This window comes from Engystomops pustulosus, chromosome 11, assembly GCF_040894005.1.
Source record: "Engystomops pustulosus chromosome 11, aEngPut4.maternal, whole genome shotgun sequence".
In the NCBI taxonomy this organism is placed as follows: Eukaryota; Metazoa; Chordata; class Amphibia; order Anura; family Leptodactylidae; genus Engystomops; species Engystomops pustulosus.
Window position 1 is genome coordinate 37,120,387 of NC_092421.1, and position 23,740 is coordinate 37,144,126.

The 23,740-nt window shown below is 41.2% G+C and overlaps 2 protein-coding genes across 2 annotated transcripts; one reads left to right on the plus strand and one right to left on the minus strand.

Annotated features, from left to right (window-relative positions):
* Positions 1–6,900: 6,900 nt before the first annotated feature.
* On the plus strand, positions 6,901–11,166 carry LOC140105440 (uncharacterized). The gene is made up of 4 exons (XM_072129400.1): positions 6,901–7,371; positions 7,805–7,910; positions 8,034–8,255; positions 10,484–11,166. Exons 1-4 carry the CDS (start codon positions 6,937–6,939, stop codon positions 11,164–11,166), a joined length of 1,446 nt encoding a protein of 481 aa, XP_071985501.1. The 5' UTR covers positions 6,901–6,936.
* Positions 11,167–11,393: 227 nt separating this feature from the next.
* LOC140105441 (putative nuclease HARBI1) lies at positions 11,394–13,955 on the minus strand. The gene is made up of 3 exons (XM_072129401.1): positions 13,922–13,955; positions 13,001–13,707; positions 11,394–11,764 (listed from the first exon to the last, which is right to left on the minus strand). The coding sequence occupies exons 2-3, from the start codon at positions 13,701–13,703 to the stop codon at positions 11,394–11,396; spliced, it is 1,074 nt and encodes a 357-aa protein (XP_071985502.1). The 5' UTR covers positions 13,704–13,707; positions 13,922–13,955.
* Between the last annotated feature and the right edge of the window lie 9,785 nt (positions 13,956–23,740).

Genomic DNA, 23,740 nt, shown 5'->3' on the forward strand with positions numbered 1-23,740 from the left:
ATATTATTGATCATACGAACATTTTATTTTAATCAAATGTTTTAGCATATAAAATGTATTTTACTTTCATTTTCTGTTTATTTCTTCCATTCATACACCATAATACATATTAGAAATGAAAGCAATACATCACTTTCAAATTCATATATGCAAGAATTTTATTGCACACTGGGAATTGAGAAATATTTGTTTAAAATGAGATTGACTGACACTTCTCTGTCTTCCTGTAGTAATTCCCTGGGGCTTGCTCAAAACATTTCACACTGAGCACTTAATAAAGTTCTAGATTTTAGGATTGTGCAGAAATATTTCTTGACAGTAATGTAGGAATGTAGTCAGAAAGGCTGATTTTTAATGTTAGCAAAGTTATATTGTCACATGCCAACAGGGTATTGTCAATAAAATGTTATTGTAGGCAGACTGTAAACACAGTTTTACTATCTATAGGGTTACTAACATTGCACAGATCAGTGTAGGAATGAAAGAAAGTAAATAGTGCTTGATAGTTTAGTAATTCAAGTGTTCTCTCAGTTTTTATATTAAAAGTTTAGCTCATCTAATTTGTGACTAGTTAGCGTTTGTAAACGATCAATGAGATAGCCCCGTAGATGATCCCAATTGCTTTGGCAAATGGCTCAGGCAATACTAGCTGAAGTGTACAGATCTTGATAATGGGGCCTAAAAAAAGAAAATATTCACCCTCCTTACGTACATCCCCCATAGACGGCAATGAGGCATGTGCGACACCGTACCACTCTGTACACTGGAAAAGATAAGACATGACCCATCTTTCTCCATGTTACGACCCGTATGCCATGCATCTTTTGGGAGAGGGGAGGGGTCACTCAACTCCTCTCCATCCTGACGGACATATGCCTGCCCGGGTAGGTTAACTAGTATGTGAAGCATATCTCCAGATAACATGGACATAAATCCATAACTGTGTGTACACACCAAGATATAAAAAAATCAGGTGGCTTATCTCTACCAACCTTGAGAAATTCATGGCTGTGCCCATTAGGGAACCATCTCAAATCGCAAAGTATCTCCAATCCTGAGCATACCACCATCATATTTGGCACGTGACAGGTTTGCCCAGATGATTGGAGTCAATTTTACATTTATGATAACTTCCTATCGGGACTTATGGGGTTTACTAGAGATACTCATAAAAATGTACCTGGGTGAGAGGAGGGCCCACATTACCTTATGGACAACCTCTTTTCAGTGACATTACAATGAATGGAAGGAAAAACCCATTGAACTTAAATTAACAGGACCCAATAATCATCATCTGGATAGGTTGAATTGATTATCAAATTATCTAACAAGATATTGCCTTAGTAAATTATAGGTGGTAGCAGCTAAATTGCAAACATTGCTGCTAAAAGCAAAGAAACTTTATGTGGAAACTTCAGAGGCTCCCCTTCTATAGGTGCACCCTGTGACATGACCTGAGAGTGGGGGTATATCACAAATAGGTACATGCATTGTTTTGTCATTTTCACGGCATATTTTTCCAGCTTACCAGTATATTGCAGTGAAAGTACAAATTGTTACACAGAAAACAATCCTTCATGCATCACTTTAAATGTAAAAAGAAAGTTAGTTATTTTTAAGGGGGCGGAGAAAAGAAGAAGATAAAACATAAAACATTAAAGGGCATGGTGGCAAGGAGTTAAAAAAAATCAAGCAAACAAACAAAAAAAACAAAAAATCTACGGCCAGGAAAAATGTCAATACTTAAGAAGCTGAATATCAAAAAACATTAAAACTCACAGATTTGGTCCATTTCCTTAGCTTTCTTGGCAAAATTGGAAAACAATTGTGGTTGCAAATGTAAATATTTGTTGTAGTTTATACCAGACATTCAGTATTTGTAGCTGCTTTCTAATATCCTGTGAAATGACTGGTATCCTACTTGATACACTAATTTTGACAGCTATAGGTGAGTGAAAATAAGAAGTGGCTGGTGTGTTAAAAGCAACTAAAATCATGCTTAGGGACTGGAAAGAATTCAAGAATTGTTTTCAAAGTACATTGTCTTTGACACAGGGTTCAAACACTAAAATTTATTAGAGGACACTCGGGATCAGATTGAAATCGTTGCCAAACATTAAGTTTGTCTTCCGTGTCTATTAATACCAAAGATTTTGAAGGTTCATTGTGCTCATGTACAACAAACTGCATCCTTATTTTACCTGCTTTTAATTTAAAAATGCAGGGGTTGGAGGTAAGTAAAGAAAAGCAAAAATTGGGGTAATCAACCTAAAGCATTTTCTTTGCCACATTGGATGTGACAATGTTAAAAATAGTGATGAGCGGACCCATCAAAGTTCGGTTCAATTAGTTCAGTCGAACTTCGGAACCCCATTGAATGTAATGGGAACCTGAACTTTAACACCCAAAAATGGGGAAATAAGGGGTATAGGGCTACAAAATTTAAGTAATAACAGGGCAATTGCCCTTCCAAAAATGGGATAAAGAAAGTACCATATATACTCGAGTATAATCCTAGTTTTTCAGCACAAAAAAATGTGCTGAAAACCCAAACTCTGCTTATACTCGAGTAAAAAAATAGGTTTCACAAGGTTTTTTGGTAAAATTAAGGGCCTCGGCTTATACTTGGGTCGGCTTATACTCGAGTATATACGAGTACTTAAAATAATTACAAAAGATAAAAAGAAAAGTTAACTAAAATACACATCTAAATGTGACGAGGCAATATTTCAATATGGAGATGGCTATCCATGATGAAATGAAGGATATTGCTGTAAATTTATAAGGTATTCACAGTATAGGAACAATGTAAAAGAAATTGCTTTTAACAACAATTTTTTTATATTCGCTAGTAATGTAATTATATTGGTATAGTTCATGAATCTATGATAGATGAGAACCAACACCCAGCCCCTGCACTCATCAGCTGTTTTAGACTGGAAACAGTTGGCTCTGTGCACTGTATAGTGGCTGGAAGCTGCAAATGCAGATCTGACTTAACGTCTATGAGTTGCACTGGCAGTTATGTCCAACAGTTTCTAGTTCCAGGCTCTGTGTTTATGTCCACATTGTACTTCATGTTAGTTAAAACATTTTGGTGGTATGTTTTGTATTTATTTATGAGAAAATCAGATATTTGGGGTAAATTTGTAAAAATTATCAATTTTCGAAATTCTAAATGTTCTACTTTTTTACACATAGTCATAACAGTAAAAAACGTAATAACTAACATTCACAGAATGTCCACTTTATGCCTCCGTGTTTTTTTAATATATACTCTCATTTTTTAAGATGTTATGGGGCTTTGAACGTCAGGTGCAATTTTTCACATTTTCATAAAAAACGCAAAATCCTGCTATTGAGGGACCTGCTCAGGTTTCAAATCACCTTGAAAGGCCTAAATAATTTTGGGTTTCTTTTTTTTGTATCTTTTTGGGGTCGTACACCGTACACTAAAAATCCTATATTATCTTTATTCTATAGATCACTACGATTATGGTGATACCTCATTTATAATATATTTTTACAATTTTACTGGAAAAAAACGAATATAAAGAAAATCTCATTTGTTTTTGCATCGCCATCTTTTCGGAGATATAACTTTAATATTTTTTGGTTGACAGAGCTTGTTTAGGGCATATTTTTTACGTGTTTAGTTGTCCTTTTCAGTGGTACCATATTGGCACCTATAACTTTTTTTGATCACTTTTTGGAACATTTTTGTGAAGGGATTTTATGAAAAATTTACATTTTTGGCGAGTTTTTCAGGTTTTGTTCTTACGGGGTTCACCGTATGGGTCCAACAATGTTTCAGACTTATTGTACAGGTTGCTATGGATGCGGCGATACCAAATATGTGGGGGGTTTTGGTGATTTTCAGGTTTTTTTACTTTATTAGATGTGTATAGGGAATGTTTGTGTTTGAGGGATTTTAACTTTATTAAATTAATTCTTTTTTTTTACGTTTACAGGTTAGCTTGAACAAGTGATCCACTGATTGCATGTTCAAGCTATTCTTCACATAATACAGTGCAATACAGATGTATTACACTGTATTATGTGACACACTAAGCATGCTGCGCAGAAGGCAGGACCCGGCTCCGGAAGAAGATCAGGGCAGATCCCAGGGCTGCGATCAGAGCAGCGGAACTCCCCCCCACCCCCCGGTAAGTGCCGGGCGGGGTCCAATTCCCGTTAAATGCCCCTGACACACCACGTGACGTAATATTAGTGCATGTTGCTGGAATGCACGTCACGCCATGCAGCAATTCTACGTCAAATGTCAGGAAGGGGTTAAAGATTAAAGAGGTTGTCCAATTTCGGAAAATAATTGATGTGGTTTGTGTACAAAAAGTGATACAATTTTCCAATATATATTCTGTATCAATTCCTCACAGTGCTCTAGATTTAAGCTTGCTGGCATTCTATAGAAAGCTTCTATGTTTACTTCCAGTAAATCTGTCCATGGTCATGTGATGTCAGACAGGTGCTATTAGATCACAGAAAGTAATCAGAGCCATGTGATAATAATGGCTCATGCACCTGGGTGTCCATCACATGACCATGTTGGGCAGCAAGCAGAAATCGCATTAATTTAAAACACTTGCATTGATCTTTTTTTATTTTTTAATTGTGCTAAATTAAAAATTATTTCTTCCAGCTAATGTAATGTAATGTAATGCATATACAAACAGAGCCTTCACCCCCAAGATAAAGAAGAATCTTTTAGTACAGATTGTTTAGTGCCATTAAAAAACGCATTCATAAAAGGGAAATATATTTCAGCAGAATCATAATAAATTACTGTTAGCTCAAGAAATCCATTTACAGAAGCAAAATATCTAAGACACTGAATTACAGTTTTCTAAGACGTTCTATTCATCAGCCTAGTGCAGTATACCAAAACAAAGCATGTCTTCATCTTATCACAAGACCCACAAGAGCCCCTCTCTGCTCACAGACTAATCATGCCATCAGTCTCAGTAAAGCAAACCGCTGAAATGGAGGAAAATGTATAATAAATATTCAAGCTCTACCAAAGACAGAATGCTTTGTCTTTCTCTAAAGAAAGGCATTGAAGAGATAAACTTCATTTGAGCCACCTGTAGACATTTAGCTTTCATCTCACATTATTTGGCTATTATTACAGCAATACAAGATAAGGTTTCTTTTGGGTATTGCATGAAAACAGAGCTAAAATTTTATCTGCCAATTTCTATTAGTTAGCAGTGCCTCTGCCAAGAAAGAAAATTATATTTTTCATTACATCCTAAAGTTCCTTTCTCGCAATTCTGAGGATAAATACAGTAGTAATTAGCTCCCATGATGCACAAGACCCTGAAATTACCTGCATTTTGCTGTCTAGAAGCATATATGACAGACACCTTATCTAATTGTAGGCAAGTTTTGTTCTATATCATGATGCACCTCAGAAAAGATATGCCTATAATTTCACTTAATTCTAAAATTGCATAATAGCTTAGATTTCTAGGAGAAGGAAAGTATAACACAAAATACAAAGATATATCCAAGGAAAAATGTATTCTTGAATTCCCTACCTTATATTGTCAGAAATCTTAGAAATGTCATCTTAGCTTAAAAATGTGAAAAAAATGTGTTTATGTATTACAAACATGTAGTATTTTATAAATGGTAAAATACAACTGATAGGAAATATGCAACTTCATATGCAACTTACCTGCTGGGATACCTGTTGCAAGATGGTAGAGGACTGCTATAATCATATTTTGGACATACAGCTGTTCACAGAGAATTTCAAAAGCAGCCAATTGGATAGGTGCCATTAAATTGCTGGGACTTCCTGCTGTGAGAGAGGGAAGAGAACGATACAATAATCACATTCTGTAAACATAGGATTTGTAAACACCACAGACTCCTACATATATGTTAGCTAGTTTTATTTCTTTACCTATTGGACAATGGACAAGTCTCCTTACAGTTGGGTGGTGTGACATATTGCACTGACATTGTGAGGGTCAAGATAATGATTATATGTCTATGATAATTACATGCTTTATGATTGTATACATGTACCCTTTGCACTATATATATTTGTACTCTGTTTGTTATGAAATACAGAGCTTTTCCCTTAAACCAATTCTAACCAGATATATAGCTTTGTCAGTGAGACTCAAGTCTTATGATCAAAAGCAGATGTTTCTCAAGAATAGCAACGGCATCCGGACTAACGGTCGATTTCCTGTAGACAACGATGATTGGAAATTCCCCTGCCATAGCAACTGAAACATAATTTTGAGGACCAATTAGCAGGGGTCGGAGGCCAGACATATATGCTTAGCTATCACCAATTGTAATGATTCTAATGTATGTAACCACACCTCTTTGTATGAATATAAAAAGTTATGTATCAGGAAATAAAAGTTAGTTCAGTTCTGTTTCTCCACATGGTGAGATAAGAGCATGAGCTAAGACTAAAACAGAACTTGTGTCTGTCTTTTTCTTACTATGTGCACACATGCTTCACTAATTCGGGGTATCTGAGAGAAGAGGATATTGTCGATTACGACAACATATCATACGTCTGACATATCATACAAACTATGTGTTGTAAGAACTGTGTTAGGGTAAAGCTGACTCGTCTGTTCCTAAAAAATAGGCAACTGTTTTTTCCAGACCTTCATGGGAAACATTATTGCATTGCATATTCATTCAGTGTGATCCTTATTAACATATGGTAATGCCAATGTATAGCCTAACCGATCAACTAAATGTCCCAGATCTCCATTATTTGCTGTAAAGCCATGGTCACCACATTAGATGCAATTACTTTGTTCTAACTTTAGAATACACATTGGGGCACATTTACTAAGTTCGAATTTGAATGCATAAAAAGTGCGTCCCTCCGACTAGAACGGGATATGCGCCCATTCACTAATTGTGTCGCACGCGTGATAAATGTGGCGCATGAGTTGCGCCACAAAATTTAAGCATAAAAAGTGCACAGCGAGGCTAATTGCACAGCTGGTATCTATCATGGCTGGGCGTCCAGAGCAGTCCACAGCAGCACCAGATGCTCCCAGTGCCATTTTTATGGAGCTACTCCGGCAGCAGTGTCCCCAGGTGTACGACTATGCCATCCGCGGAGCACGGGAGATGGAGGCGGAGAATCGTCAAGCCCCCCCAACATCTGTGGCCCCAGCATCCGCTGCTCCGGCTGCTGGTCCGTCCGCTGCTCCGTCCTCTGCTCCGTCCGCTGCTCCTGGGGATCACAGACCACCAGCTGCCGGGGATATGGATACTGGGGGCTCTGGTGCTGAAGATGAGGAGGAGCCTGGCCGGGCAAAGAAGGCACGTTTCACGGAACGTGAAACGGAAATATTGGTTGAGGAGGTATTGTTACATTTTTTAAACTTATTTATACTGTTGGTGTCCTGTTCGACTCTTTACCCACCGTTGCAGAGGGCGCGTTCACACGTTGCGTTTTGTCCTGCGTTTTCATTGCGTTTGAAACGCATATACAACAGCTGAGGAGAGGTGATTTGCCTAATTTCATCACTGTTAACGCATGCGTTAACAAAATGCATCGTAAACGCGATGTTTACGCATGCGTTAACAAAGCGTTAACGCATGCGTTGTGTTAACGAATGCGTTAACATTGCGTTTACAAACGTAAACGGTAATGTAATTAGGCAAATTACCTCACATCAGCTGTTGTATATGCGTTCCAAACGCAATGAAAACGCAACCAAAACGCAACGTGTGAACGCGCCCAGAGTGTTTTTAATGAATGTTTTTTTTTTTTGGTGGCTTTTGTCTTTTCCAGGTGACACAAAATTATGATCATCTTTTTGGCCGGCTGGCCGACTCAATTCCCCTGTCAGCCAAACACCACATTTGGCAGGGGATCACAGTGCGGATCAATGGCCTAGGTAAAAATTGCACTTTGAATAGTATTTGAAATTTTTTATGCTCACTTGGATTTTAAATCTTGAAGGTGAGTGGCCTTTGTATAATGTTTTTTTTTTTTTTTTCGTTTGTTTTCAACTTTGCAGGAGTGGAATATCGTTCCGTTCCTGAGGTCCGCAAGAAGTGGTATGACTGCAGGAGGAGGCTGAAGGCCAAGCTGGCGAAGCACAAACAGTCAGCTCGGAGGACGGGTGGTGGCCCTAGTGTGGCCATGCGGATGTCGTGGGTGGAGCAGAAGATTAGCAAAACTATACACCCCGATCAAACTGAAGGGATCGGGGATTTTGACACCGATAATCTTGATTTTGGTATGTACGTTTTTATTTTATGTCTCTAATACTAATCTTTTGTTTCACTTTCAATAAATATTTTGCAATCCTTTTTGTAAGCGGCTACTGGGGCGTGGAGTAGCCAGACATGAGGCTACACATTGCGGCTACTCCACGCCCCAGTAGCCTCTTGACTCCTCCTAACCTGACATCATTGGCACGTAGCTCCTCGTAGCTGCGCGCTCTTGTCCGAGAAGCCGGAGTACTCCGCATGCGCAGTAGCTTTGGCTTTGTTCCCAAGATTGCACAGCCACGTGCCTGCGCTCTGCATAGTCTACCTATGCAGATTGCATTCATTCTCATATCTGAAGGTTCGTGGCACGGGACAGGTGTGTCTGCTCTGCTCACCAACTAATACCAACAACGATGCCACTGCCACCAATGTATTGTATGGGATTAGGCATATATGTTTGCCTGCTGGGCCCCCCCCCCCCCTGGGCAACGAGCAAGGGCCCCCCCCCCTGGGCAACGAGCAAGGGCCCCCCCCCCTGGGCAACGAGCAAGGGCCTCCCGCCCCCTGGGCAACGAGCAGGGCCCCCCTGCCCCCCCCTTTCTTTCCCCCCCCCCCTTCTCTGTGTCTTACAGGACCGGGCCTGCTGTGGACTACTTTGGATTTGGTGGACTCCAGCGAGGACCTGTAAATAAATATTGATTTAAATGGCTGACGAGGGTGTGTCTGGTTTTCTTTCTATAAAATATATTTTTACAATGATGTGTTTGTGTCATTCTGTATAATTAGCCATAGTAGTGGTGCTGTTTAGTTGACAGTGCTCATTACTAAGGCCTGAACTTATTGTAAAATGTTCATTTTTGTTTGGGCCAAATTTACAGTAACGCAGATTAAATTACCCCGGTACCCACCGCCACCAGGGGTGCTGGGAAGAGCCAGGTACAAACCAGCACCTGACCATCTAAAGATGGTCAGGTGCTGGGGCGGCTGCAGGCGGTTATTGTTGCACTGGAATAGCCCCCTAACAGTGTGCTTTCCAAGCTCATTAATGGCAGGCTGCTGCCGCTGCTTTTTGTATCTTGCTGGTTTTAAAAATTGGGGGGAATCCACGTCATTTTTTTTGTCATGAAAATTTTCACAAAATTTAATATAATGATGTGGGGCTCACCTGATTTTTAACATCAGCCAGATAAAAAAAAGCAGCAGCAGCCTGCCATTACTGATCTTGGATATCCCTCTGTTAGGGGGCTATTCCAGCGCAACAATAACAGCCTGCAGCAGCACCAGAACCTGACCATCTTTAGATGGCCAGGTGCTGGTTTGTACCCGGCTCTTCCCGGCACCCCTGGTGGCGGTGGGTACCGGGGTAATTTAATCTGTGTTACTGTAAATTTGGCCAAAACAAAAATGGCCATTTTAAAGTAAGGACAGTGCTCATGACTAAGGCATGAAAACTAAACAGCACCACTACTATGGCTAATTATACAGAATGACACAAACACATCATTGTATAAATATATTTTATTAAAAGAAAGCCAGACACACCCTCGTCAGCCATTTTAATCAATATTTATTTACAGGTCCTCGTCGGAGTCCACTGAATCCAAAGTAGTCCACAGCAGGCCCGGTCCTTGAAGACAACAAAAAACACACACAAAAAAAAGGGGGTAGGGGGCCATGCTTGTGCACTAGGGGGCTGTTGGCCATGCTCGTTGCCTAAAGGGTTGTGGAACATATGTCTAATCATATAAAATAAATTGCCATCAGTGTAATTGTTCATAGTATAAGTTGGTGAGCATAGCTAGGTTGAAATTATAATTACTGTGCCTATAGGATACATTGTTGGCAGTGGGAATCGTGTTTGGTATTAGTTGAGCATAGCATACTCCCCTGTCCCGTGCCCCAAACCTTCACATAAGACAAGCTATGAGGAGCTGCGCACCGATGATGTCAGGTTAGGAGGAGCAGTGAGGCTACTGGGGCGTGGAGTATGCATGACATCTTGCCTCATGTCCGGCTACTCCACGCCCCAGTAGCCGCTTATCAAAAAATACAGAATAGGGCCATAAAGATTTTAATTTAAAAATGGTGGATGGGAGGATTAGCTCGAAAAAGTGCTTTCAACATGTACTATACATTCACCTCCCACCTGTTCTACCTTTCTCGGTAGATTCGTTGAGGTAGCTTCCATTTAAGTGTGGCTATCATTTTTAATTTAAGGTTACAGCACTTGTAATTTACTTTGTTTTATCAACAGGGAGGGCTGCTCCACCCACGGCACCGCAGGCTGCACCACCACCAGCAAATGAGGCTGCACCCGGACCTCCATGTGCTTCGCCAGCCACTCCTCCTGCAGTCGTATCACTTGGTGGGTCCAGTGGGGATGAGGCTCCTGAAGCGGTTCCTGCTGAAGATAGGCCCATCTCACTTTGCATATTTTCCAGCTATATGGATAAAAGCCTGGAAGCGATGGGCCTAATTCAGCAGGAACTCCGAAGGCATGGCCGGATGGTGGAGGAGGGGTTCCAGCTTATTAGTCGAGATTTCAGAGCTCTCATCAATATTCTGGAACTCCTCATCCACCAAGGAACTGCGGCTCAGGGGGGGAGTGTGAGTGTCCCTCCATTCTCCCCACCCCAGGTCCCCACTGGTGGGGATCCAGTGACACAGGCCAGCCCTGCCCCCGAATCCCCGATTCAGCTTCCAACTGATCAGGATTCGGGGTGCAGTTATGCACCATCGCTGGCAGGTGCACTGGATCCCTCTCCAGTGGTCCTGGGCCCTTCCCCTGAAGCCACGTTCCTACTTTCGGTCAAGGAGGAACTTAGCTCCTCGGCTTCAAATCCACCGGGCACATCTGGGAGTTCTGTGGTGACGCGGCGGCAGGCAAAAAGGGGGAAGGGGCCTGTCCGTCGTTCATCACGTTCTTCCAAACCGTAATTTTCTTTTTTTTTTTTTTTTTTTTAACTTTATTTATTTTTGTTTTCTTTATTTAGATCAAAAATGACAAATAAATTTTTGATCTACTTTGTCTTCCTCTGAGCTGAAATTATTGTACTAAAGAATGAAAAGCATGGATACAATTTGACATTGCATTTACTTTAATGCAATTCTAAATTTACAGACATTAAGGCATAACAAAAAAAAATGGTAACTGGCAGATCACTTTAAAAGTAAATCTCAGTGACTTGCCTGCGCCTTAGTTGTCCCGCTCTATTGGTGGGTTGAGCAGACACATCCCCCTGATGCTCTATATGCTCAGTTAAATCAGTTGCAAGGTCAATTTCTAGCCTGTTGGCTGTCGCAATGTTGTGGAACATGCAACAGACTATAATGACCTTGCACACAATGGGGGGTTTGTAGAGCATAGCCCCCCCTGAAAAATCCAGGCAGCGGAACCGACTCTTGAGAATTCCAAAGGTCCTCTCAATGGCACTTCTGGTTCTTCGATGTGCTCGGTTGAATCTCCTCTCCTTAGGGGTACTTGGCCGCAAATATGGTGTCATCAACCATGGCAATAATTTGTAGCCATTATCACCTAAAAACAGGACAAAGTAAAGCTAATTAGCTTAATTTCAAAAATTAGGCAGCATTCACACAAACATCTGCCTGCCGGGCGTCCGTGTGCTCCGTGTAATGGAGAGGAGGAGGGGTGACCGCTCTCCATAGCAATGCATGGGGGCTGCCCGTAACACAGGGAAACATAGGACATGTGTTAGCTTCCCCCCCCCCCCCCCCCATGTACGGTGTTGCATGTGTGCTGCACCATATTGCTCTGTGCGGCCATTGCCATCTATGGGGACATATGTATGGCCGTAAGTTTGCAGCTGTACATATGTCCCCCATACAGTAGTGTGAGTGGAGCCTTAGTCTGAGCTTAGACTGACATTTTTGGATTATCCTCACAATATCCGTTTTTTGCTTGGAATCTGCTTGGTTTATCAGTGACAATAATGCAAGTTATTTGCATTTGGGGATGTCTTCTTTTTCAACAATATTTTTCACAAAACATGATGGTAGTTAAAGGGGTTTTCCAACAAACGAAAGTTAAGCCGTATCCATGAGATATTGCCTAACTTCATGATCAGTGCTGAGACCCCCACAGACTGCAAAAATGACTAATGGAGCAGATGGCCGTGCATGCCCATTCAGCTCCATTAATCTCTATGGAGCTGACAGAGATTGGTGAGCGCTGTGCTCGGCAAGATCACTCACCTCCATAGAGATTAATTGAGCAAAACAGTCATGTTCAGCCATCTGCTCCATTAGTCTGACTGAGCGGCGAGGGCTACATTGTTTATGCAATATGTGGGGGTCTCAGCACTGATCATGGAGTTAGGTCCTATCCAGTGGATAGGGCTAAACTTTATTTTGTGGGAAAACCCCTTTAGATTGTGAGGTTTACCAGTTCAGTCACATGTCCATGGACAAAGTAGGTGTTTGTAACTGATACCCCTCAGTATGTATTTGTAAATTAGGCTTAACCCCGCACTTTTTTTTCCTTTGTTCACTCTCTCTTAACGCCGGTTTCGTCCAATTAATTTCATATGCTGAGAATGTGTTTTGTTTAAAATTTTTTTTCTTTTTTTTTTGGTTGTTTTCATTTGTGTGTGTTAACATTTTTGTTTACATTATGTAAACTTTTGCATAAAAAATGCAATACTGTAAACAAAACTCTTCACAGTTTATGAAAAGCATAATTAAAGACACACCTTAGGGAGCATGACCACATTTTAAGTGTTTAGTAATTGAAAGAGCATTCACATTCACTTACCAAGCAGAAAGGCGTCCCTGTACAATTCACTCTGGAGCCGGCAATTGAGGGCACAGTTATCAAAGATAAAGGAATCGTGGGTCGAGCCGGGGTACTTTGCGACCACATTAGTTATGATGTTGTTTGAGTCCACGGTGACCTGCACATTAATTGATCTAAACATTTTTCTATTGCGGTACTGATATTCATCGGCCGCAGGAGGCACCAACGCCACATGTGTGCAGTCGATTAGCCCGATCACTTTGGGCATCCCCGCTACTTGCTCAAACTCCGCTTGCGTCCTCCGGATGGCATCAGCAGTTTTGGGGAAGGAGATGTACTGTGTACAGAGCTTAAACAGCTCATCCACTACCTCGTGGAAAAAACGGCTGAAGGTTGGTTGCGAAAAACCAAAACGCTCAGCAATGCAGTGCTGGAAGGACGCGTTAGCCATATAATAGATGGCCGAGACCATCTTGGTGAGTCCAGGCACTGCATGTGACCGTCCGGTTTTTGCCCCGATGGCTACTTCAAGCTTCTCATAGAGGCTTAGGATTGAAGCTCTATCCAGCCGAAACTGCTGATACACCTCCGCGTCCGTAAAATCTGAAAAGGACACACGAGGACGGAACACTCGAGGACGCCTCCTCTGCCTCCGTCTGCGCTGTCTAGCCATGATGCGGTCATTTTGAATGGCCACGTAGACGATCGGAAGCATATCCATTGTCCTAGAAGAAAGAATATGGAATATTTAATTTTTTATGCTCATATTGGCAGATTGGTCAGATAAGGTCTGTTACTTTGTGAGTAATTTTAACTTACACTACAAATTTGTTTAATCCCAATTTGTGGTAAATACTAAACACATTTATAGTTTTTCCTGGGCCTCTCTTCAAATTTGTTTAAAGTTGTTTCAAATTTGCATTTTAAAGTGTGACTTACCTTTGCAAAAGCTTTTTTGACGAGTGTTTGTCTTCTTATTAACACCAATCTCCACTCCTGTTTTACAAATTGGATTGTTATTTTTTCCAAAATCAAGCCTTTTGTTGAAATTTAGAATTGAACATGTACTTACCTTTTAGCAAAATTTCAATGGATTTATTGTGCACGATCACCAGTCAAATTTTCCACTCTCCTTCAAAACCCTCGACTCCTAACTCTCTCCATTTTGTTTTTATTTTGGAAACCATTTTATATTTTTTCCCTAAATTGTGTCGCACACACCTTTACCTTGTTCCAACAAGCATAATAGCAATCAGTTTACTCATGCGACACTTTTTGTGTCGCGGTTTGAATACTGTCGCACGGGGTTCCCCCCCTGTGTTTTCGCGCTTAATTATGCGCGTCCCCTTTGTGTCGCGCGCGCTATTCAAATTTAGGCGCACGGCACGTCAGATTGTGTCGCGCGCTTTCGCCATTTCCCTGGTCTATCCTTGTATTTGTGGCGCATGCACGGCGGATTGTGGCGCGAATATATTGAAAATCTGACGCCAGCAGCAGCGTCATAAATAGAAGCCACACCTGCAACTACAGCAGATACCGTGCACAGCAGCCAGGGAACAATACTGAGAATTGTAAGTACCCACAACAACACAAAATACACCCAAAACTAGGCAAAAAGAGTGGAAAAAGGCCAAAAAGAGAGATAAGAAGGGTGGATATACAGGGCAATGTAAAGGACAGTGAAGAAACACAAGCTAATGGCACAGCACATGTTGCAGGGGGATCGCATCGTCAGAATTACATGAGTTTAACATCATAACTTCTAATCCCTTCACATAGATCTATATTGTCGTGAACGAGGAGGGAACAACCTTTCGAAAAGCAAGATGGCCACATCCTCAGGTAAAGCGCTCAATACATTTTATATAACTCCAAAATAAACCTAGAAATGCAATGTTCACACAGAGTTTTCAATTAGGGTGTTTTCTATTCAAAATCACATTATTACATAAAAGAAAATGAAAAAATTATTTTTACAGCAAAAAAGGTTTTTATGTGTCATCACCAAAATATAAACATTTACATCAAAGTATAAGGTCATGGGGGCATGCGTCACTAGCTACGCTTTGAAGTGCAGTGCTAGCGCAATGGGGGCGCACCCTGGGCTGGACACATTTTCATATGCATTGAAAGGCATCTACTGGTTAAGCAATCACGTGCGTTACACTGGACACACTAATGTTTTTTTTTTGTGAGGCCCAAAACCATGCACTTTTAAACGCAGGACTAGCGCTGTCCAACTGCACCGTGTGATTCCGTTTTTGGCTAATACACATGCATTTAGTTGAAGCCCCTAGCGCTCTGCACGGTAGCTGTACTGCACTGAGATGATGCCGGTTCAGCTCTGCACAGGAGCCAAACCGCCATCGGGGGTTGCGGGATGTCAGCGTTAATCTACCGCTGACATCCACAGCTAACACCCGCGGTCGGAGTGGGCTCCAATCGTGGTTGTTTATTCCGTTAAATGACGCGACCGCACCATTTAACATGCCTTCCGGGGTTCTTTACCCCACTATCGGCGCCCCAGCGATGTTTTGGGGTGCGCCAATCGCTGCTATGGCACCTCTGGGGTCCGATCGGGACCCCAGAGAAGCCTGAAGGCAGGGCCTTTAAGATGGCGTCTGTGACGTCATCTTAAAGGCAAAGTGTCAGCCTATGCATCTGCATAGGCAGACACTGCTAATACTCTGCAATACATGAGTATTGCAGGGTATTATCATGACCAAGCAATCAGATGATTGCTTGGTCATGTCCCGTGGTGGATCAAGAAAAAAAAAATGAAAAGAAAATGTTTTTCATGAAAAAAAAAATTAACAAATCAATAAAAATGGCCATAAGGCCCAAAAAATATAAAGATACAAATTACGCACAAAAAAGTCAAAATCCATAACACAAACCCCACATATATAGTATCACCGCGTCCGTAACAATCCATAGAATAAAACTAAATAACTATTGGACCCATATGATGAACGCCATAAATCAAAAAATTACAAACCCACCAAAAATTCGGATTTTACCTATTATATCCCACTAAAAATGCAATACAAAGTGATCAACAAAACATATGTACTCCAGAATGATACTGTTGCAAAGTACAACATGTCCCGCAAAAAACAAGCCATCAACCAGCTGTGTATGCCACTTTGAAGACGGCGATACAAAAATGAGAGATTTACAACACATTAGCATTTTATTTTCCAAATTTATTAAAACATAAGAAAAAATATTCATGTCTGGTATCCCCGTAATCGTATCGACCCATAGAATAAAGATAACAGGATTATTAGGCTATACGGTGCAAAACAAAAATTTTTTGTTAACTAATCCAGTACAGAATTGATTCTTTTCTACTCATGACCTCAAAACAAGTTAAAAATTTACTACAATAGGAGATACCAACCACAAAATGGTAACACTGGAAAAAGCATCTCATCTCGCAAAAAAAATGCCGTCACATGGCCCAAATAACGTAAAAGCAAAAATTTAATAGCCTTCAAAAGGGGGCAACGAGAAAACTAAAATCCTGGCAGCTGCAGGGTGCTCCTTCCCTTCTGTGCCTCGCTGTGCCCCCATAACACAAGTAATGTCCACATGTGGGGGGTCTCTGCACTCTGGAGAAATTGTTGAACACATTTTAGGGTGTGTTTTTGCTTTTTATCTTTTTGAAATGTGTAAATTTTAGGCCTAAATGAACATATAAGCAACAAAAATTGACCATTCAAAATTTCACAACCATTTGGATTCAATTACTAGGAAGATCTCAAGGAGTTAACAATCTTCGTAAATGCTGCTTCTGATATCATGAGGGGTGAAGATTTGAAAATGGGTTTGTTATATATGGGGTTTAGATGCGAAAAATATTACAATTCAGTGAAAACACTATTTATCCACAAAATTCCCAATTTAATAAAAAATATATATATTTGTAAGCTGCGCAACATCAAAATTAATTATCGAGACATTTTTTTAATTAATGCAAATGTAAATAAGACGATTGGAAATGTTATTCTGCAACTTATTTAGGTTGAAAATCATCTGCATGAAAATGCAATGATTCTAAATTTTGACAAGGTCACATTTATACCAAAACTCCAATTTGTGACATTTTTTTGGGAAATCAAAGCAAAAAATAACAGCCAACATTTACCAATAAAATGAAGTACAAGATGTGTGGAATCGTTTAGATTAGTAAAAGTGTTCAAAAGTTATAACCATATAAAGCAAACCATATCACAATCCCAAAAATCGGGCTGAGCCTTAGGCTAGATTGACACTGCTGTTGCCCGCCCGTACCGTACCGTAGCGGGCAACGGCAGTGCACGGGGAGAGGAGGAGGAGGTGAGCGCAGCTCCCCCCCGCCCCTCTATATAGGAAGTAATGGTGCACGGCGCCGTACTACGGAGAAAGATAGGACTGGTCCTATCTTTTTCTGGGGTACGAAGCGGTACGGTGCCGCACGTGTGCTGCACCGTACCGCTCCCGTAGTGCGCCATGCGCCCATTGCCGTCTATGGGGGACGTATATCGGCCGTATATACGTCCCCCATACAGTCGTGTGAATGTAGCCTTAAGCTGTAAAATGGCTGCGTCCTTAAGGGGTTAATACACAATGCAAAGACTATGAAAACACACCATGAGAAGAAGGTCGAAGACACCAGACATGTGATAGGCAACACAAATTCCGAGCACAACAAGATCAGGGTAAACCCAATGCAAATCTTTGAAACAAATCTATCATAAATAATTTTTGAATTTAATATTGGTAAAAATAACAAATATCTTGCATTCTTGTATTTTACAGATGAAAGCCAGGCAGGCACCAGCAGCGGCAAGAGAAAGCAGAAGAAGAGCGCCCCTTTTGATCGAGCAGAGCTCGTCGCTTTGATAACCATCTGCGACGAGCGGGGCTACGACCTGCTCCGTGAGACTGGTAGCTATAAAGCTAAGACCAAAATCATGGAGCAGGTCCAAGCCCATCTGCTCGAGAAATACGGCCGGTACCATTCCGTCCGACAGTTGCAGAAGCGGTTCTCGGACATAAAGGTCCGTGAGGAGCGCTTTTTGGAGCGAGTCCGAAGCCGGAACCGCTCTGCAAAAGGTTAGAAGATACAACTTGGTTCTCTAAGTAATGACATGTCTGTGCATTTTTTGATGATTTCTCTTTTTCTTTCTAGCCGGACGGGAGAGGGCACCGGCCGTAGAAGGGGCCTCTTCTTCTGCTTCTGTTGCTGCTGCTGTTGTGGTGGATGTTGGGGACGACTCTCCCCCTCCACCAAGCCCTGTGCCACCTGGCCAAGAGGTAAAGACTGGCATCCTTTTAGGAATCTAAGATGTTGAAAATTTAATATATACAAATTAATTTGTAATTATAATTAATTTATATATATATTTTTTTTTTTTACAGGATCTTGCTGTGGCTCCGGAGGAGGAGATGGTTACCCTGGTGCTGGAACCAGTGGAAGACCCACATGAAGAGGTCCAGCCACCAGAGGTAGCCACCACAGCAGTGGCCGAGGGTCTTCAGGTGTCCATCGGTGAGCAGCTCCTCCATGAAATGGAGCTGCTCAACCGAAAGATGGACATTCTGATGGCCCATTTCGAAAGGTTGTTCCACCCTCCTCGTTCTTAAGTTTGTTGTTAACCATTTTTTTTTTTTGTTATTTTAAAAGATTTTGTTTAAAAAAAATTGAAAAATGTAAAAAAAAATAAAAAAACAAAACAAAAAAAAAATATAAAAATGTTTAAAAAAAAAAAAAAAAAAAAAAATGTTTGACCCAAAAAAAAAAAAAAAAAAAATTACCTTTTTACCATGATTATCCGCCAAAACAGGCAACGGTGTTAGTAAAGTTGTCTTTTTACCATGATTATCCCCCAAAACAGGCAACGGTGTTTGTAAAGTTGTCTTTTTACCATGATTATCCGCCAAAACAGGCAATGGTGTTAGTAAAGTTGTCTTTTTACCATGATTATCCGCCAAAACAGGCAACGGTGTTTGTAAAGTTGACTTTTTACCATGATTATCCGCCAAAACAGGCAATGGTGTTTGTAAAGTTGTCTTTTTACCATGATTATCCGCAAATACAGGCAATGGTGTTTGTAAAGTTGTCTTTTTACCATGATTATCCCCCAAAACAGGCAATGGTGTTAGTAAAGTTGTCTTTTTACGATGATTATCCGCCAAAACAGGCAACGGTGTTTGTAAAGTTGACTTTTTACCATGATTATCCGCCAAAACAGGCAATGGTGTTTGTAAAGTTGTCTTTTTACCATGATTATCCGCAAATACAGGCAACGGTGTTAGTAAAGTTGTCTTTTTACCATGATTATCCCCCAAAACAGGCAACGGTGTTTGTAAAGTTGTCTTTTTACCATGATTATCCGCCAAAACAGGCAATGGTGTTAGTAAAGTTGTCTTTTTACCATGATTATCCGCCAAAACAGGCAACGGTGTTAGTAAAGTTGTCTTTTTACCATGATTATCCCCCAAAACAGGCAACGGTGTTTGTAAAGTTGTCTTTTTACCATGATTATCCGCCAAAACAGGCAATGGTGTTAGTAAAGTTGTCTTTTTACCATGATTATCCGCCAAAACAGGCAACGGTGTTAGTAAAGTTGTCTTTTTACCATGATTATCCGCCAAAACAGGCAATGGTGTTTGTAAAGTTGTCTTTTTACCATGATTATCCGCCAAAACAGGCAATGGTGTTAGTAAAGTTGTCTTTTTACCATGATTATCCGCCAAAACAGGCAACAGTGTTTGTAAAGTTGTCTTTTTACCATGATTATCCCCCAAAACAGACAACGGTGTTAGTAAAGTTGTCTTTTTACCATGATTATCCGCAAAAACAGGCAACGGTGTTTGTAAAGTTGTCTTTTTACCATGATTATCCCCCAAAACAGGCAACGGTGTTAGTAAAGTTGTCTTTTTACCATGATTATCCGCCAAAACAGGCAACGGTGTTTGTAAAGTTGTCTTTTTACCATGATTATCCGCCAAAACAGGCAATGGTGTTAGTAAAGTTGTCTTTTTACGATGATTATCCCCCAAAACAGGCAATGGTGTTAGTAAAGTTGTCTTTTTACCATGATTATCCCCAAAACAGGCAACGGTGTTTGTAAAATTGCTGTAAATCAATAGCATGAGATGTATTTATTAAGGTATCATTATTTTTCGTTGATGTCTGAATTGAAATAAATGTAATGTGATTTTAAAACAATGCTTGAATAAATTATTTTTTTGGACATAAAAAAGACTGTTTATTACGTTAACCTCAAGAATAAAACAGGGGCAGCAACACACTGGTGGAGGTGGGGGGGTATGGTGACATAAACACTGGTGTGGGGGGGGGGGGATGGTGACATAAACACTGGTGGGGGGGGATGGTGACATAAACACTGGTGGGGGTGTATGGTGACATAAACACTGTTGGGGGGGGGTATGGTGACATAAACACTGGTGTGGGGGGGGGGATGGTGACATAAACACTGGTGGGGGGGGGATGGTGACATAAACACTGGTGGGGGTGTATGGTGACATAAACACTGGTGGGGGGGGGGTATGGTGACATAAACACTGGTGGGTGGGAGTACAGGGACACAGACACTTTGGCTAAAGATAACTTACATGATGTGGGCAGCTTGGTGTATTTTGCTGGGTTCACACCATATTCTTGGTCTAGGCTCAGCGTATATGTCACTAAAGCCCCTGACGTGTGACCTTTGTGTATACATTGGCACATAGTTGCAGACGGCGGCCGGCCTTTTGGCTCCATCTGATGCTCAAACTTTAAATCAAGGAGTAAACTCTGGCAACAGTTACCAAGATAATAATTTTTATTTATATTGCATCTGTAAATTACATAAAGCTTTACAAATAAATATACATCTTTCCACTATGCAGCCTCCACAAGAGCAATGTATGCTGGGTGGCATGGTGGCTCATTAGTTAGCATTACAGCCCTGCAGCACTGGGGACCTCGGTTCAAGTCCCATCCAGGTCAACATCTGCACAGAGTTTGCAGTTCTCTCCATGTTTGTGTTGTTTTCCTCCAGGTCCTCCGGTTTCATCCCACGCTCAAAAACATACTTGCAGGTTTTTTTGATTGTGAGCCCCATTGGGGACAGGGAACATTCTGATAAGGAATGATTATTAATTCTTATGTGCTCATCGGAGGCAAGTGATGCCTATGTTAAGCAAAAGCAGTGTTTTGCATCCTTATTCACTTTCGACAAGCACTTATATCACTCATCAGGAGATAGGAGCAGGGTGTAATGCACATACATCACACAAAACACCTTTAAATGGGCCAGGAGGAGAGAGCATAGCTGCAGACCTATCCCTTTAATTTGGGCTTGTGGATGGAACATAGCTGCAGACCCATCCCTTTAAGTGGTGCTTGTGTATGGAACATAGCTGCAGACCTATCCCTTTAATTTGGGCTTGTGTATGGAACATAGCTGCAGACCCATCCCTTTAATTTGGGCTTGTGTATGGAACATAGCTGCAGACCTATCCCTTTAATTTGGGCTTGTGTATGGAACATAGCTGCAGACCCATCCCTTTAATTTGGGCTTGTGTATGGAACATAGCTGCAGACCTATCCCTTTAATTTGGGCTTGTGTATGGAACATAGCTGCAGACCTATCCCTTTAATTTGGGCTTGTGTATGGAACATAGCTGCAGACCTATCCCTTTAATTTGGGCTTGTGTATGGAACATAGCTGCAGACCAATCACTTTAAGTGGTGCTTGTGTATGGAACATAGCTGCAGACCTATCCCTTTAATTTGGGCTTGTGTATGGAACATAGCTGCAGACCTATCCCTTTAATTTGGGCTTGTGTATGGAACATAGCTGCAGACCTATCCCTTTAATTTGGGCTTGTGTATGGAACATAGCTGCAGACCCATCCCTTTAATTTGGGCTTGTGTATGGAACATAGCTGCAGACCTATCCCTTTAATTTGGGCTTGTGTATGGAACATAGCTGCAGACCTATCCCTTTAATTTGGGCTTGTGTATGGAACATAGCTGCAGACCAATCCCTTTAAGTGGTGCTTGTGGATGGAACATAGCTGCAGACCTATCCCTTTAAGTGGTGCTTGTGTATGGAACATAGCTGCAGACCCATCCCTTTAAGTGGGGCTTGTGTATGGAACATAGCTGCAGACCCATCCCTTTAAGTGGTGCTTGTGGATGGAACATAGCTGCAGACCCATCCCTTTAAGTGGTGCTTGTGTATGGAACATAGCTGCAGACCTATCCCTTTAATTTGGGCTTGTGTATGGAACATAGCTGCAGACCTATCCCTTTAATTTGGGCTTGTGTATGGAACATAGCTGCAGACCTATCCCTTTAATTTGGGCTTGTGTATGGAACATAGCTGCAGACCCATCCCTTTAATTTGGGCTTGTGTATGGAACATAGCTGCAGACCTATCCCTTTAATTTGGGCTTGTGTATGGAACATAGCTGCAGACCTATCCCTTTAATTTGGGCTTGTGTATGGAACATAGCTGCAGACCAATCCCTTTAAGTGGTGCTTGTGGATGGAACATAGCTGCAGACCTATCCCTTTAAGTGGTGCTTGTGTATGGAACATAGCTGCAGACCCATCCCTTTAAGTGGGGCTTGTGTATGGAACATAGCTGCAGACCAATCCCTTTAAGTGGTGCTTGTGGATGGAACATAGCTGCAGACCTATCCCTTTAAGTGGTGCTTGTGTATGGAACATAGCTGCAGACCCATCCCTTTAAGTGGGGCTTGTGTATGGAACATAGCTGCAGACCCATCCCTTTAAGTGGTGCTTGTGGATGGAACATAGCTGCAGACCCATCCCTTTAACTGGGGCTTGTGAATGGAACATACCTGCAGACCTATCCCTTTAAGTGGGGCTTGAGGAGATAGCATACCTGCAGACCTATCCCTTTAAGTGGGGCTTCTTGCTTTTCAAAAGCAACATTCTCCAAGTAGGATCCTAAGCAAAAGAAAAATGCCCTGACTTTCACCTCCTTTAGCCCGGTGTATCTGAGTGCACGTCTTGCGACACAATTCGGTTTTTAAATTCAGGGGCTTGTCCGAATAATTCGGGTTGCTCGAAAACCACACCCCCTATTTGTGGCGCACGGAAGCTGGTGCGCGCGCGACAAAATTCAAACCCGTGCGCCACAATCCCGGGGCAATTTAGGGGAAAACGGCGCAAATCGGAAATATTCGGGGAACACATCGGGAAAACGCGAATCGGGCCCTTAGTAAATGTGCCCCATTGAGTGCTAGTTAGAGACATATAAACTGAACGGTCTAGTTAGATGAATTTATACAAATAATAATAAGAATTGTGTACTAGAAAGAGTTGCTTAACCACTTAAAGACCTGTCCTTTTTTCGTTTTTTGCATTTCCATTTTTTGTTCCACAACTGCATAGCAAATTGTACTTTCCAATAATGGTATTTATTATACCATAACAAAACCTTAGAAGAACACATGAGTGAAATCTGGTTCATAGAAATCTCATTATACCATTTGATTAAAATTTAATTCCTTTTATTTAATCATTACATTTATTTAAAAACAACAGTATGACAATGTAATTTGTAAAATACAAACAAAAAATGAGTTATCCTCGGGAGTTCCACTGAAGCGTCCACACTCCACAGAAACACAGGAATATATCCAGGTTACTGTCCACATGTAAATTAGTCAAAAAAGTATTGTAAAGTGCCAGTGCACCAATATCCATGCATAGGTTTATCACAAAAA